The sequence below is a fragment of the Globicephala melas genome, chromosome 7 (assembly GCF_963455315.2).
Source record: "Globicephala melas chromosome 7, mGloMel1.2, whole genome shotgun sequence".
NCBI classification, from domain to species: domain Eukaryota; kingdom Metazoa; phylum Chordata; class Mammalia; order Artiodactyla; family Delphinidae; genus Globicephala; species Globicephala melas.
Window position 1 is genome coordinate 909,919 of NC_083320.1, and position 15,566 is coordinate 925,484.

Here is a 15,566-nt window from a genome sequence, read left to right on the forward strand (position 1 = left end):
CCCAGAGCTCAAATGTTGCTAGAGTCTTCCAGGAAGTGGAGCCCCAGGGTGTGGGCTCAGAATTCTGTCCTGGTGCTGGGTCTTATTTCAACTCTGCATGGGGCGCGGGGAGGAGGGGAGAGGCCAGGGATTCCTTTCTGGCTTAACAAAGAAAAGTCAGTATTTGTTTATTCCTCGAGGAAGCAGAGCAGTGAATTTAAGGATCTCTACAAGGCACGAAATTATTACTGAAACCACCAGGAGGGAGTTCTGACTCAGTGGTTCCGGTGCCGTTTACAGTCACTCCCGCCCCCCACCCAAGTGCGGGCGCCTTGGAGGGCGCTGTTGGAGATGCTTCTCACAGGGAGAGATTTTTGATGCAGATAGTGTTTCTTTTCTTTCTTTCTTCCTTTTTTTAAGTGTAAAGAGAAAAGGGAACATTTTCTCCTTCTCATCTTGCTAAGATTTCCTTTTCCAGCAGGTAGGAGGGCCTGTGAGTTCTAGGCTGAGGGACTGGCGTCTATCAGTTGGGGTGGGGGAGATACTGCGAGAGTTATCGATGGCTGAAAGACTGAGAAACTCAGAACTTAGGCCGCAGGGAAAGATGGCAGGACGCCCACTGACAGGCGGCACCACGTGCAGGTGCAGACCCCGTGTGGGCCTCCCTGTCCCCCACGCCCCCGGTGTTGCCTTTTGTCAGGTGCTCTTGTGGCCACGTGGGGAGCCACGTGATGTGGCCTCACAGGTGGAGGCTCCGGCCCAGGCAGAGGCGGAGAGCAGGGACCCAGCCCCCCACCTGCCCTCCTGGGCAGTGACACGCGGCCTGTCCCCTTTCCTGTAGGTCGCATCCGAAACACCCCGGAAACCGACGAGTCCTTGATCGACCCCAACATCTTGTCCCTCAACATCCTCTCGTCTGGATACATCTACCCGGCCCAGGACGACCGGTGAGTCCCCTGGGGGCGGCGGCAGGGCTGCTCCCGACTCCCTGGAGGAGGGTCCGCGTCAGAACCCAGGGTGCGTTCTCAGCTCATCCACTTGGCCCCCCCGGCCACAAAGGGCCCAAAGCTTTCCAAGCCCTCCTTTCTGAGCCCTCCGGGAAGGGGTGCAGGGAGGGGTGCCTGTGGCCGCGACTTCCCCCGGCAGGATTGTCTGCGCACCGTCCTGTCTCTGGCTCACTCGGTCACCCGACAGAGGGGCCGCGTGGGAGTTGCCGGCGGATGAGCTGGGTCCTGTCCTCGGGAGTGTCGTGGGTGGGTGGGCGGGATGGGGCAGTGGGAAGCATGGGGCGAACAAACAGGTTGGATTTCCCAACCACACCACTGCGGGCAAGTCTGTACCCTCTGGCAGGGGTGCTGGGGCCGAGGGTCCTGGAGTTCAGGGTCGAGCTGGGTCGGCAGTCTGGCGTCCCGGGGTGGAGGTCTGCCCAGCGGCACAGCTTAGCCCACGCTCCTCGTCACTGGGCTGTTCCTTTCCAAGCTCCCAGGTGATGGCCGAGATCTCTGCAACCTGGGCAGTCTGAGCTTGACCGCATCAGGGTGGGTGGATGTGGCCCCCCGGCAGCCCCTGACAAAGCAGGCCTGTCGGGGTTTGCCAGGCCGGGCGGGGATGTGAGGCGGAGGCCTGTGGGGGCCCGGCCGGGGCAGGCAGCTCATGACTGAGAGCCGCCCTCCCGGGGGGAAGGTCGGAAGGCTTGGCTGTGTCTGAGGTGCTGCTTTCTGGGGCTTCGGGGACACGGGGAGGGCGCTCCCGAGTCCCGAGGGCTCGACCAGGCCCAGGAGGAGGAAGCCGAGAGCTGGCCCTGCGCTCGAGCCATGGGCGTCTCCGCGGGCTTCGCGGCTGTGTTTGCAGGAAAGCTGTCTTGAGGGCTGGGTGCGCTCAGAGCGGAGCGCGGACACCCCGCACGTGCAGGGAGAACTGGATCCATAAGGATAAAGGGTCCTGGGACCAGACGGAGCTCAGTTTCTTTATTGACTCCCTGGAGAGTGGCTGTAGGGAACCATCCCTTGGTGTGGGCAGCTTGGGGGGTGGGGGCAGAGACCCCACCAGGGGCAGGTGTGGCTCTGGTTCCAGCCCTGCCCCAGAACCTTCCAGAAGAAACTCACCCTGCACTCATGTCCAGAGCGGGGAGGGATTGGGTGAAGAATGCTGGGGGGGTGTTCTCACAGGGGCGGGGGACACCATGACAGGCAGGCGGGGCTTACCTCGGGGCAGGGGCCAGTGAGGCACAGTGCGGGGGCAGGGGGGGCCTGTCGCCATGAGAACACACCCTGGGGACATGGCAGAGAGGGCCTGGCGCCCACCCGCACGGGCTGCCTGCAGGGACACGGGCCGCTGTGCCCGGGCCGTCAGGGGTGGGGACCCCGGGGGAGGTGGGGCCCGGGAGGGCTCTGTCTGCCATGCTGAGTGCCGCTTTGGACCTGGAGAATGACCTCAGCATTCCCCTGACCTCTGACCCTTCCTTTGCCTCGGCAATTCCTAGATTCTTGGGGCAAGAAAGGGTGGGGGGGGGGGAGAGAAGGGGGCGGGGGTGCCTCTGGGCCTCCCGCCCTACACGGTCTCCCTGCTCTGAGGAGGGAGACTGCGTTTCTGGGTTCCCGTCCTCCGGCCAGCATGGCTGCTGCAGGGCACAGGGGGACCTCGTCCTGGGCTCAGTCCCCAGGCAGTGGAGGGGACAGCTGCTCCTGGCTGGACCTCGGGTCAGTGGGGCTTTGGCTAAAGAGGTTCTCCCTGTTCCTGGAGGCCAGAGGACCCATCGCTGACGGGCTCTGTCCTGTTCCCTGGGGGCTGTGGGCAGTGAGGCCGGCCAGCTCTGGGCTGGTCCGGGCCCTCACGGCTCAAGGACGTCCTTGGGCTGGGGCTGTAGTCCTTGCCCGTAGCTGCTTTGCCCCCTGCTTGGCTTCTGCCCGTGCCGTACGGCCCCAGGACTGCCCCGACCCCAGCCCGGCCTGGAAAATCTCAGGGACGCTCCTCGGGGGGTGGCCCCCGGCAGGAGACATTCTGAGGCTTAGCTGGCCAGGCCGGCAGCTCCTCCCGAGGGCCCTCGTCTTCCCTGGACGGTGGCTGACGTCCGCGGAGCCGCGATGGGCCCGGCTGCTCTGCGGGGGACCCGGCAGGCCCTTCTGCCCCGAGAGACGCTGAGGCTCAGAGACCCAGGTCTGCTTGGGCCTCGGAGCCTCAGCTGCCCACCCGCTTTGCCGCGGCCTCAGCCTCCTCCCCGCTCAAAGGTGCCGCGCTTTGCAGCCTCCCCGGCTCAGAGTGGGCCTGGGGCCGCGGACGGCTTCTCTCCGCGCCGCCCCGCCCCTCTGTGGCCGCGGACGGCTTCTCCCCGCGCTGCCCCGCCCCTCTGTGGCCGCGGACGGCTTCTCTCCGCGCCGCCCCGCCCTCACTAACCTGTGGTTGTTTGTGTTTTGCAGGCAGTTTCTTGATTCGGACATGCCTAGGTACCATTTGCGCCCCTTGGTCTCCTTCCAGCCTCGCCTCCCACCCCCGCAGCCCTGAGATTTCATTTCCGCTTTTTGGATTCCTTCCACACTTGCTCACCTCTCCCTGCCGTCTCTCCCATCTTCTCCTTTCATTTTATTTCCTTTTGTATTTCTCTCTTCCTACCGCTTCCTTCCCCGTCACCCTCCCCTGGCTGCGTCCCTTCTGCCCCCACTCTTGATTTTGGCCGCTTTGGTAGTTTCCTGCCCTCGGTAGACACTGGCTGACTTCCTGCTCCCCTCCCCCCACCCCACCCCTGAGCCTTGCCCGTCCCTGCACCCCAGCGGGAGCACCCGCATGCAGGCTGGCCGGCCAGGCCCACTCCCCGCAAAGTGAAAGAGAAAAGAGGGAGGGGGGAGGGGCCGTAGACAGGAGCAGCCCGGCTGAGATCCCCTCGCTCTGCGCTTCCCAGGCCTGGGTGCGAGCCCCTTGACTGGCCAGGCGGGTGGCTCCAACCGCACACCCTTTTTGGAAGTAGGTGGGTGGGCCCAGGCTCTGGACGCGCTCGGGTGGCCCCAGGTCCAACCCCCCGAGGCACGGGCTCCTGGGCCGGGGACAGCGGATCCCTCGCGACTCCAGTGAGGCCCTGGCGCGGTGACTGGGTGCAGGGTCCTTGAGACCCTGGGGGCGGACAGCCTCACGGTCCCTAATTCAGACTTTGTCCGTGAGACTCTAGTCTGTTCTGAGCGGAGGGTCAAGGCCGTAACTGTCTTGCCAGGCTGGGCGGCAAGGGAGGGAGAGGCTTCTGGGGGCCAAGCCGGGGCGGGCAGCTCATGGGTCCCTGTGGATTGTGGCCAGAGCTTGGTGGCCCTGGGGGTCACTGTTTTGAAGGATGAAAGGAGCGGCAGGAAGGCTTCCAGTGCCGATGTTTGAGGCTTTAAGCTGCGGGGAGGGGAACGGGTGGCACCTGCCCCTTTGTGAGGGGGGAGCCCCAGGACCAGGTTGGGGGCACAGCAGGACGTTCGGAGGCCGTGTCCTTGTCAGGTCATGGGTGTGGTGTGTCAGGACAGATGGTCACTGTGAATGTGCCCCGGGCAGTTGTAGCTGAGGCCCCCTGGGGCAGTGAGCAGACTGTGGTTCCTGTCGGGGTGTGCCCGAGGACGTACGCACCCACTCCAGGAGCAGATCCTTGCCCTCCCTGGGGACACGCAGCTGGGTGCGGCCGAGACCTGGTCAAGGAGGAAACGGCAGTGGACTCTGTACCAGGGGAGGGTCACAGCCCTGCGGAGCCCAGAGCAGGGACCTGCCTCTCGGGCAGCCCGGAGGGCCTGCTGGAGGTGGCAGCTTACCAGCTGGTCCTGGAGGTGGAAGTCTGCCGGGTCTCAGAAGGCGCTGGGGCGGGATCCCATCGGCTCGGGTTCATCCCTGAAGGGGTCCCGATGTAGGGGCTGTTTCCCTGATGAGTGGAAACTTCCAGGCCCATCAGTACGATCGCACGGGGGTGTGTGGGCATTCTGTTCAAGTTTGCGTTTCCACGAGCAGCCCAGCATGATAGAGGGTGTTCAGGCTGGTCCTGGACACCCCCCTACAAATACCTCATGCCTCCAGGAGGGTTCTGGGTAAAATGGAAACATACCCTCGGGCCAGGAGGAGACATGGCACCAGGAAAGGAAGGGGGAGCCCCTCCTTCCCGGCAGGGCCTCCTTCGCCAGCCCCTAGGCTTCAGGAGGACCTCACCCCTGCACCCGAGCAGGGGGCCCCAGCCCCCAGTTTCAGAGGTGGGCTCATCGGCCCCCAGTGGACTTGACCCGAAGAGGAGGCTTAGGGCGCTCAGAGGGGTGAGGGGTCAGCACCCCAAGACTCGGGCTAGTGCCTGCTTCATGGGGCTGTGTTTTGCGGGGCAGGAAACCACTGTGGTGGGTGGTACTGGGGACTAGCAGAGTCCCCAGTACTGGGGACACTGGCAGTGCACGGTGACCCCCACCCATCCCATCTGGAGTGGGGTGGGGACTGGGGCTGTACCGACTGGGCTGGGGCAGCCTGGCTGTGAATGTGGACAAGTGGCAGAATCTTCTGGAACCTTGGTTTCCTTCCGCCTCAGGATGGGGATTTTATTAGGGCCTAAGGTTGTGATGTTCAATGAGATGAACGTGGAAAGCTCTCAGCAGGGGTCTTGCGTGTGGAACTTCATTAATGTAAGTTGTGTGGTTATTTTCACTACTACCTCGTTAGTATTTAATTTAAAATACTCGTACTTAATTTAAAACACATACCTCCTGAGCAAAAGCCTGTTTCTTCTAACCACTCCAATTTTGCCGAAGGGGCCCCACTTAAATACCAGGGACTCACGCCCACCTTGCGGAGCCCCCGAGACACGCAGGAGGGGTTGTGACACAGCCTGTGACCCATGAAGAGCTGGGTCAGACCTTCCACGCTGTCCGCGCCTCTCACCCCAGCTCACGCTCCTGCCCAGGGCTCGGGTTTCCACCCGCCTGGAGCAGAAAGGGTCCTCATGACCCTTTAAAGCACAAAGGTGTTGAGGAGAAGGCTGGGGGACACTGGCAGTGCACGGTGACCCCCACCATCCCACCAGGCGCGGGATCTGATTTCCCCAAACAGGTGGCCCAGGTGCCCCAAAGGCTACTCCAGCCTCCCCGGAAGGGCCCAGATGTGGGATCTTGTTGAGTTTCCCCTTCTGTCCTGCCATGCTGCGCCACTTATGGGGCCGTGACCCTCCCTCACTCATTCATCCATCTGTCACATGTGAGCCACGTTCTTTGGGGTGTTAGAAAGGGGGATTAAAGACTAAGATGGGAACAGTCTGTCCCCAGGAAGCTCAAAGCCTGGCCCGGGGGTTCGCTTGTCCCCTCATCCCCTCGATCCTCCGTCCCCTGTGTCCCTCTGGTCTAAGAGCTCGCTCTGCGAGGTGGGTGATGCCACTTGGCCGAGCACGTGTGGCATCCAGACACAGCAGAATTCCTGAGGTTCGAGGCCGTTCCACTGCTCTTAGCCGCGTGGGCACGTCTTGGGATCACGGTCCCCACCGGACAGGAGGGCTGCCCTGGTTGCAGTCCGGGGGCTCAGTCCTGGAAACCTGCCCATCAGATCACCACCCCCAAGAACCTGGGCCACTCCTGCGAGTGTGACACTCTTTCGAGAAACATAGTTCCCAGAGCATCACGAGCTTCAGGTTGCAACCTCGAGCGTGGGGTTTAATTTTCAGCTTCTCGGCAGACCCATCCGCCTTAGGGTGCCCGCCACGCCGGCCTGTTGCTACACGATGGCTGTGGCGCACGCCAGAAGTTTAAACGAGCTCTGATGGGCCGTCGGCAGCAGGCGTGGTAGAGTCTCATACAGAATGACCAGGTGCTCGTGTCGAGAGCCCTGAGATTCCATCACCTCCCACCCGGGCAGCCCAGGGCCTCCCGCGGACCCACACGTGCTCACAGGCAGGGTTCCCGCTCCACCAACCCCGGGGAAAACGAAGCAGCTGCAGCCTACTTGTGGCAGGACAGAAAAGATGTTTACAACATGTGGCATTTTCTTCGTCAACAGAACTTTCTAACTGAGTTTTCAAGTTTTCCCCGTGTGGGTCCTCGCTTGTTTGAGCATCACGCTCTCGTCCCAGAGCTAATTTGGGGTGGTTCTGTTTCCGGGGTCTGCTGCCTGACCCCTTTGGCTGGAGGAGAGCCGCCAGACAGGCCTCCTCGTCCAGGAACCCCTCCCTCCCAGGCTTGGAAGGCTCGCTTGGAGTCAGGATGTCAGCCGGAGGCTCCCGGAAGTGGACCGGAGGTGTCTGAGTGGGGGACTTCTCCATGCTGGGTCCCCACTCTGCTGCAGAGGGACTGTGTTGATGGGCATTTTCCGTCCGGCTGGGGGCCCTGCAGGAACCCCCTGGGGCTCTGCTGCGGGTGCAGGCTGGCCTGCCTGCGGCCCCTTTCTTTAAAACGGGGTCCCAGGGCACGGCACGCAGAGGGAAGGGCGAAGGACCAGGATCCATGGTGGAGCCTGGCACGGCCTCGCTGGAGGGAGGGACTGGCCACTTTCCCCAGAATGGGCTGGATGCAGAGGGTCCACAGTATGACGGTGCTGAGCCGGTGGTGAAGCTCTGATGCTCTGCCCTTAAGGTGGCCCCACCCCAGCGTTTCTGCTTCCGTGAGTGCGGGGGCCCCGGAATCTGCATTTCTGATCAGTTCCCGGTGGTGCAGATGCTGCGGGTCCAGGGACCCCAAGTCTGGGCCACACGTTCCCCTTGAAAGTGTACCTGGGGGGCCGACTGAACTTCGCTCAGGTAGAGTGAGCAACGCCGCAGGGGAGGGGCGCCTTCCGGGTGACCTGACCCTAGAGGGTCCGCTGGGGCTGCTCACAAGTCGGTCCTGGCGTGGTCTCCCCGCAGGCCAGGCACCTCCGGGAGGCACCGCGGCTCCCTCTCAGCCCGCTGGGTCTTAGTTTCCTGCCATGTGACACCCGGCCCAGGGGGGCTGCTTGGGTCCCACGTCGGTGGGCTGCCGCCCTCCCGCCCTGCTGGGCTGGGCTGGGTCCTCACGCCCCGAGCACTTGCGGCGGGAAGGAAGCCGGCAGCGTCCTGTAGCGACATTTTAGGCAGGTGGACAGAGGTGGCAGCGCTGAGCCAGGCCCGGGGCCAGCGGGAGGCTTTGGGGCTGGCCAGCCTGCCAGGGCCGGGGCCTCAGGCTGGGCCGTGCCCAGGGTGCGGTTGGGCCTCCTGGGGAGAGGACTTGTAATAACAGTAATGCCTCCCAGGCCTGTCCTCAGCTCCTCCCCGGCTTCCTTAACCCGCAGGGTGTCTCAATGAGGAGGGGCAGTGACTGCCCGTCATTGGTCCAGGAAGCAGGGCACAGAGGTGTCTGCTGTCAGCCCGAGGTCACGTGCTGTGAAGTGGCATTTGGAGCTGGGCTGTCGGGGGCGGGGGGCGGGGGGGCATTTGTTCTGAGCTGCGCTGCAGCGGGCCTCTGGCTCTGTCCGCAGACCTGGGGCGTTTGCGGACCCCTGGGACAGAGGGCATCCCTCTGGGTCTGGGTGGCAGCTCCAGGTGCGCCCGGCTGGTCCTGCTGGAGATGGACCCAAGGCTCTCCCTGTGGACACAGGGGAAGGGGTGTCTGCAGGTCCCCGGGCTGGGGCTTAGAGTGGGCCCCACCCACAGGGAGCCCCCCACCCCCGTGGGCCGCGTCTGGGCCCCACGAGACGGCAGTCAGCAGCTCCGCGGCTGGTGTGGCCCAGCCCCACCTGCTCCGTATCAGTTAGCTGGTACCTGGCTGGGTGACGGTGCTCGTTCTGACATGTGAATTTCTTCTGTGTGTGTACGTGTGTGTCCTGGCTGCCACCGCCTTTAGCGTTTCGTTCGGAAGTGACACTAGGTACAGCTCACTTTTCTCTTCTGCGCTCGCTCGGTCTGTCCTCTTCTGACTTTCAATTTCCTTTCTCCCCCGGTGTCTCCCCGCTCTCTCTGCCCATTCTCTGGTTACCCCATTGTCCTCACGTCCTGCCTCTGGAACTTTCTCCTCAGTGGCGTGTCCGGCAGTGGCCCTGCCCTGTCCCGCTGCTTCTCCCGCGCCCCTGGACTGCGCCATGGAGAGAGGGGGTGGCCGTGGCACTGTCCCTGCCCCTCCGCGGCTTCCCTCCTCTCCCCTCTGCATTGCCGGGTGGGCCCGGCTCCTCCGCAGGGGCCGGGCCGTGTCAGGGCTGCTTGTGGTGATGCGTTCCTCAACTGTGTCTGCGTGAGGATGCTTGGACGGAAACCGGGTGAGGCTGGGGGCTGCCAGGGCCCACAGAGCGGCCACACTGTGCCTTGAGGCACAGCCCCAGCTCAGATACGAGGGTCCTCAAAACAGCACCCGGCCTGAGGCAAGAGTTTAGAGCTCTGCCATCAGATGCTTGAAAACGGAAGCTGTCGTATGACAGGAAACCCTGCCCTGGAGGCCACCAAACTGTCTGGGCCCTGGGCCTGCCCTGAGCTGCCCTCAGAGGGGTTTCCTGGCCCCTGGCTCATGCACTGGTCATTACTTTCTGGGTTAGAGACTGGGGACAGGAAGAAACCACCACTGCCCGCTCTGTGCTGCGTGGGGCCCTGCCTTTCCACGGGGCCTGGCTGAGGTGGGCGGAGGCCATGCCGTCTGGGAGAGGGGCCACCCCGGTTTTCACCCCCAGCATCCTCCCCCAAGGGCGAGTCGGTTGGTGGAGGAGATGGCCATGGAGAGTGTCGGCAAAGCCGGGCGGGCTCCCCTTGAGGCCAGGGAGAGGCCAGGGTGCCTCCTTACTCAGGCCGAGACTGGGTGGAGTTGGGCACCCCTTCCCATGGTCTCCCCACCACCACCGTCGCCTCTGCCCCCTTCCCCCCTCCTCTCACCCTCCCTCCCCTTTGTCACAGCCCCCTCCCCTTTCCTCTCCTCCCCTCTCCATCCTCTCACTCCTGCCTCAGCTCCAGGGGACCCCTCTCCCCCTCGCCCAGGGTGGAGCTGAGAGGGCTCCGCACTCACCCTGGGGGGCGCCTGAGTCCCCCACCTGGCATGGTCCTGAGTAAGGAGGGCTCCATCCTCCCTGGACACCAACACCTGGGCCTCTGACCTGTGGCCCCAGCGGCTCTCCCTGCGGGTGGCCCACACGTCTGTCTGTCTGTGTCTGTCCGTCTGCATGTCCCCATCTCTACCAAGAGCAAGCCACATCCGACCTTCTACCTTGTCTCTGCTTCCGTCCAGGACCTTCTACCAGTTTGAGGCTGCGTGGGACAGCTCCATGCACAACTCCCTCCTGCTGAACCGGGTCACCCCTTACCGAGAGAAGATCTACATGACCCTCTCTGCTTACGTTGAGGCAAGAAACCTGCCCCCGGGGCACTCCACCAAAATCACCCATCCCCCAAGCCTGAGCTGCTTGCCAAGGGGCAGTGAGGGTGCTTGTTAGCCCTGGACAAACCCAGTCAACCCTATTCTCTTCTCAGAAGCCTTCTTAAGTCCTTGAATTAAATCTATGTGCTTTTAATGGCTGTGCTCGCAGTTAACTAATGCTGCTACCTTTAGTGTATGGGTTTGTCCTTGGGGTTGCAAGATGGCTGCAGCACCGCCAGACACTGCATCTATCTTCCAGGCAGCACAAAAGCAGAAGCGTCCCATTCCCCATCCCCAGGGTCTCAGGCCGTGACCTCCCTCTGAAGCACAGGAGGAGGCTGGGGGCGTGGGTGTTTCTTGCTGTACACAGTACTGAGGAATGGGGCCGGGGGTTTGGGGTCGGCAGCCAGCGGGATGGTAGAGACGAAGGCATCCACCCCCTGAGAGCCTAACTACTCCAGCTGTAATAAGGGGACCTACCTGTGTGACTGCCCCACGGGATGAGGTTGGCTCAGGCTGAGAAAACACTTGCAGGGCTTTGCCCAGACAAGACACCAGCTTTGTCAGCAGTTATCCCGGAGCTTCGGGAAAACCAAAGAACCGGCTGTTTAAGACAGCACCTCGCTTGCTGTGCAGTCATTTCCTGTGGCGTTTGAGAGTTAAACTGTGGGTGCACAGACAGGGTCCGGTCAGATCCTCACAAACGTTTTGGGGAGTGTGTCACCCCGATTTAATGGTGAGGCAGCTGAGGCCCGTGTCCGGGACACTTGGGGCCCCCGGCAGTGGGTGCCCCGCTGTCTCTCCCTCGTGTCTGTGGTTCGGTGCGGAGGCTCTTGTGCCCCGAGGGGGAGATGGCTAGGTGCGGCTGGAGCCGAGCCCCCGGGGTGTCCTTGGGTACGAGCCCCTCCCTGCCCTCCGCAGATGGAGAACTGCACACAGCCGGCCGTCATCACCAAGGACTTCTGCATGGTCTTCTACTCCCGCGATGCCAAGCTGCCGGCCTCGCGCTCCATCCGCAACCTGTTCGGCAGCGGGAGCCTGCGGGCCTCGGAGAGGTGAGCCTGCAGTGGCGCCCTGGGCGCAGCGGGTACCAGACTGGGCTCTGCGCGGAGCAGTATGTCACGTGGTGCACTCCGGGCCGGCTGGCCCATGAGACGGAGGACCCGCCCCGGTCCCGTCAGGCCTCCGGCTCTGGGGTCCATCTCACTCGGACCGTCAGTGGACGCCGCCGGGCACTTGTGGGGACCCCGATGTCATGTTGGGGGGTGTGAGAGAGCCAGGCTCTCCCCACAGGGCACAGTGGGAAGGCCTGAGGTGTCCACTCTGGGGCCTCCCTGGGAGGTGCTGGTGACCTTCCTCCCCAGGGGCCATGCGGATCTGTGCTATTGGGATTGCTCCCCCCACTCTGTGGGAGAAACTGGGTAAACATGGGGCTGGGCGGGAAGGGGGACTCTGGACAGCACTTCCTGAGGACCTGTGCTAAGCCAGTGCTCTTGGAGGCTGGGGGCACGTGGGGGAGTCGGACACCAGGACCCGCGTCCCTTCTTGCGCTCTGACCTGCATTCTTGGGGGTCACCACTGGCAGCCTTCAGTGAGGCTCCCCACGCACTGTCTCGTGGCCCCTGTGTCCCCACTGCCCTGGCACAGCCTGGAGGAAGGGGGGGTGGGGGTCCTGGGCTGGCCATGGTCCTGTCGTCCAGGAGGTCACCCCGTGAGCGTGAGCCCCTCTCCATGAGCAGGTTAGCGGGGAGCCCTTGGCAGAATCAGTGGTCCCAAGAGGAAGGGGGGCCCAGCGGGAGTCTGGGATGGGGACCGTGTACAGGGACTGCATCGCGGGGAACCAAGCACCTCTGCCACCTCGTGCAAGGCCGCTTGGCGTGGGCGGCTGCAGGACTCGTGCCCAGTGTGCGTTTGGTGGTGGCGAGAGTCGGTGCCTGGCCGACGCGGGGCCAGGTGGCGACGTTCCTCCTCCCATCCCCCACCACTCCTGGCAGCAATCGCGTGACGGGCGTGTACGAGCTCAGCCTGTGCCACGTGGCCGACACGGGCAGCCCAGGTAAGCGTCTGCCCTGGGCTCTCTGGTCGGGGGTGGGGTGGGGCACCGTTGGAGGTCAGGGAGCCCCGTCCCTGGGACCACCTGGGTGACTTCAGCCACGCTGCCATTTGGGGGCCCCTCACCTGGAGACTCGAGTGCTCACCTCGTGCCCCCCGGAGTTGCTGGGTGGCTGGAGGACAGTGAGGGGAGAGAGGAAGGGAGAGGAGGGGCAGCCGAGACCCCGCGGGACACCTGGCTCTGGGGGGGGGGGTCCTGCCTCCCTCGGGGGATAAGCCTGCAGCTTGGGACACGTCTGACGGGCGTCCGCTCCAGGGATGCAGCGGCGGCGCCGGCGGGTGCTGGACACGTCCGTGGCCTACGTCCGGGGCGAGGAGAACCTGGCAGGCTGGAGGCCGCGGAGCGACAGCCTCATCCTGGACCACCAGTGGGAGCTGGAGAAGCTGAGCCTCCTGCAGGAGGTGAGAGGGCCAAGCCCACCAGGTCCCCACCCCACCCAGGATGGAGCGCGTGGCCCTCGAGCCGCCTGTCACAGGGCTTAGGGCCGCATGACGCCACCGGCTAGGATGGGAGGTTCATTCTTTTTTTTTTTTTTTTTTAATTTATTTATTTATTTATATTTATTTTTGGCTGTGTTGGGTCTTTGTTTCTGTGCGAGGGCTTTCTTTAGTGGCGGCAAGCGGGGGCCACTCTTCATCGCGGTACGCGGGCCTCTCACTGTCGCGGCCTCTCTTGTTGCGGAGCACAGGCTCCAGACGCGCAGGCTCAGTAGTTGTGGCTCACGGGCCTAGTTGCTCCACGGCATGTGGGATCTTCCCAGACCAGGGCTCAAACCCGTGTCCCCTGCATTGGCAGGCAGATTCTCAACCCCTGCGCCACCAGGGAAGCCCGGGAGTTCATTCTTGACCCAAGCGCAGACTGTTGGGCACGTAGATGAGACAAGAAAGGAACAGGGAGGGAAGCTAGTGGGCGGGGCGAGGCCCTTCTGTCGCTCGGGCCAGGACGGCCAGTGTCCAGCAGCGGCACTGACTGCTGACCCGGGGCGCGGGTGGGAAGCGGGCGTCGGGGGCCATGTCCACCCTCTGGGCCCTTCCCGAGTCCGCAGCTGCAGCGCGCACGGCCCCCCGGAACGCAGCTGCGGGAACACAGTGTCCGTCCCGTTGGCTCACGGCGACGCACGGGCAGGTCTGTTGGCGCCACGTCACATGCCACAGCCCAGCAGGGGGGCCGGCTCTCCCGGGCCTGAGCAGGCCTGGGGCTCAGAGCAGCCGCCCGCCCTCCCCGCCCTGGCGGGGGCAGAGGCAAAGCCACGCTCGTGCTCCTCTGTGCAGGTGGAGAAGACCCGGCACTACCTGCTGCTGCGGGAGAAGCTGGAGACGGCCCAGCGGCCTGCTCCCGAGACCCTGTCCCCCATCTCCAGCGAGGACTCCGAGGCCCACAGCTCGTCCAGCTCCCCGCTCGCGGCTGCGGGCCGGCCGTCGTCCCTGGAGGCTCCCAACGAGAGGCAGCGGGAGCTGGCGGTCAAGGTGGGTGGCAGGTGGGCGACGGCCATGCTCCTGGCCCTTTCCTGGTGCCAGTGACTTGTCACGGCCACCAGGACCTGGGAGAATGAGTCCGTAGGGTCACCTTGACCCCACCCCCACCCCACCCTACCCACATTGGAACCCGGGGACCTCTTATAGCCTCTACTCCCCCAGGCAGTGACCTGCTCTCTCTTGCATATCTGTGCTGATGGGGAGCTCGCCACCTACACCAGAGCTGGCCTTTCAGCTGCTGGGTGGGCCACGGGGAAGGCCTCCCGCACTTCAGGGGGTGCTGGCCCCACCCCCACCCCCGCCCAGGCCCCAGGCCTGCCCCGGGGGGCTTCCTCAGACCGCCGCATTACCTGGGAGAGGTGAGGGTGCTTCCCACCTTGACCTGGGGTGCCTGGCCCCTCGGCCAGTCTCCCGTGTCCTGGGCCTGTGTCCGTGGCAGAGCCGGGTCCCGGGAGGTCCCTGACCAGGCGTTTGCTCTCCCGGCAGTGCTTACGGCTCCTCACCCACTCCTTCAACAGAGAGTACACCCACAGCCACGTCTGCGTCAGCGCCAGCGAGAGCAAGGTGGGCGTGGAGGGGCTGCCCACGGGGGGGGCGGGGGGGGGGCTGCTGTGGCCGAGAGAGGGAGATAAGGGTTTTCTTAGGAACATTCCTCTCCCAGCCTAAAGGGATGCCTCACAGCTAAGGGGCTGGCTTCCCGGGGCCTGAGGCTGGGGTCCGTGGAGGGCCGGGAGCGAGGGGCCCGCCGGGCCCAGGGGTGTCCACTCGGTGTCGTCCCTGGCTCCCACTCTCCCCGGTCCCCGGCCCTGTCCAGGCTGGCCCTCACCCAGCTGCCTGTGTCCTGGGCTGGCCAAGCCCCCTCTCCTCGGCTTCCTTCCCTCACCTGGGGGCCCACCCTGGTCTTGCAGCCCTACACCCATGCCCAAGGCTGGGGCGGCTCTCGTGCTGGAGGCTGGCCCTGGCCCGTGTCAGGCTCCAGGCTTCCCTTCCAGCGCTCGGGCCCATCACCCGTCCCCCCTCAGCCTGGTAGACAGCCCTGCCCGGCTTTTGTGCTCTGCACCGGCCTCTCCCTCTGCCCAAACCTCCTCTTGCCGCGGCTGCCAGGCTGCGCACCCTGAAGTCGGGGCTCAGAGGCTACTCCTTCCCCGACCCCCACCCAGCGGTCCTCGCTCCGTCTTTGGGGCTCCACAGCCTCGAGGACCTCCTTCAGCAAAAGGCAGAGCCTGAAGCCCTGGGCGGGGTGGGCCGGGGGACGGTGGGGGCTGGGAGAGGGTGGGGAGGCTGGGAGGAGAGCCCAGCCCGCAGCTGGAGTGGGGTTGCCCTAAACAGGGGTAAAATGCAGGCAAAGGGGCCGCGGCAGGGATGTCCCCACCCGCAGAGGGCCCTGAGGCTGTCCCTGAAGAGCCGTCTCTCCTCCGCAGCTCTCCGAGATGTCTGTCACCCTGCTGCGGGACCCGTCCATGTCCCCTCTGGGGGCGGCCACGCTCACCCCCTCCTCCACCTGCCCCTCCCTGGTCGAGGGCCGGTACGGGGCTGCTGAACTGAGGTGAGTGAGCTCCAGGCTCCCGGCAGAGCTTCCACCTGCACAAGCTGACCGACAAAACGGCTGTGACTGGGGCACAGAGCGAGAAGCCAGGGCTCGAGGGGCTGCGTGTCTGGGGACAGCTGCGCACTAGGGCAGGGCCGGGGGAGGGGTCTGCCCTGCCCAGCTGATGCGGCGCCGTCCAAGGTCAT

The 15,566-nt window shown here is 64.4% G+C and overlaps 1 protein-coding gene across 23 annotated transcripts in view; it reads left to right on the forward strand.

Annotated features, from left to right (window-relative positions):
* KIF1A (kinesin family member 1A) overlaps positions 1-15,566 on the forward strand; it is a 90,687-nt gene that overhangs the window by 69,108 nt on the left and 6,013 nt on the right. For 7 of the 23 annotated variants that reach the window (XM_060301580.1, XM_060301589.1, XM_060301585.1 and 4 more), the window contains 10 exons: positions 821-926; positions 3,396-3,422; positions 8,754-8,777; positions 10,116-10,230; positions 11,166-11,299; positions 12,239-12,300; positions 12,613-12,758; positions 13,629-13,823; positions 14,319-14,396; positions 15,254-15,378. In XM_060301580.1, coding sequence (XP_060157563.1) covers positions 821-926; positions 3,396-3,422; positions 8,754-8,777; positions 10,116-10,230; positions 11,166-11,299; positions 12,239-12,300; positions 12,613-12,758; positions 13,629-13,823; positions 14,319-14,396; positions 15,254-15,378 — 1,012 coding nt within the window. The remainder of the gene's footprint in view (positions 1-820; positions 927-3,395; positions 3,423-8,753; positions 8,778-10,115; positions 10,231-11,165; positions 11,300-12,238; positions 12,301-12,612; positions 12,759-13,628; positions 13,824-14,318; positions 14,397-15,253; positions 15,379-15,566) is intronic. The other 16 variants (XM_060301584.1, XM_060301592.1, XM_030850264.2 and 13 more) reach the window with 3 other exon arrangements.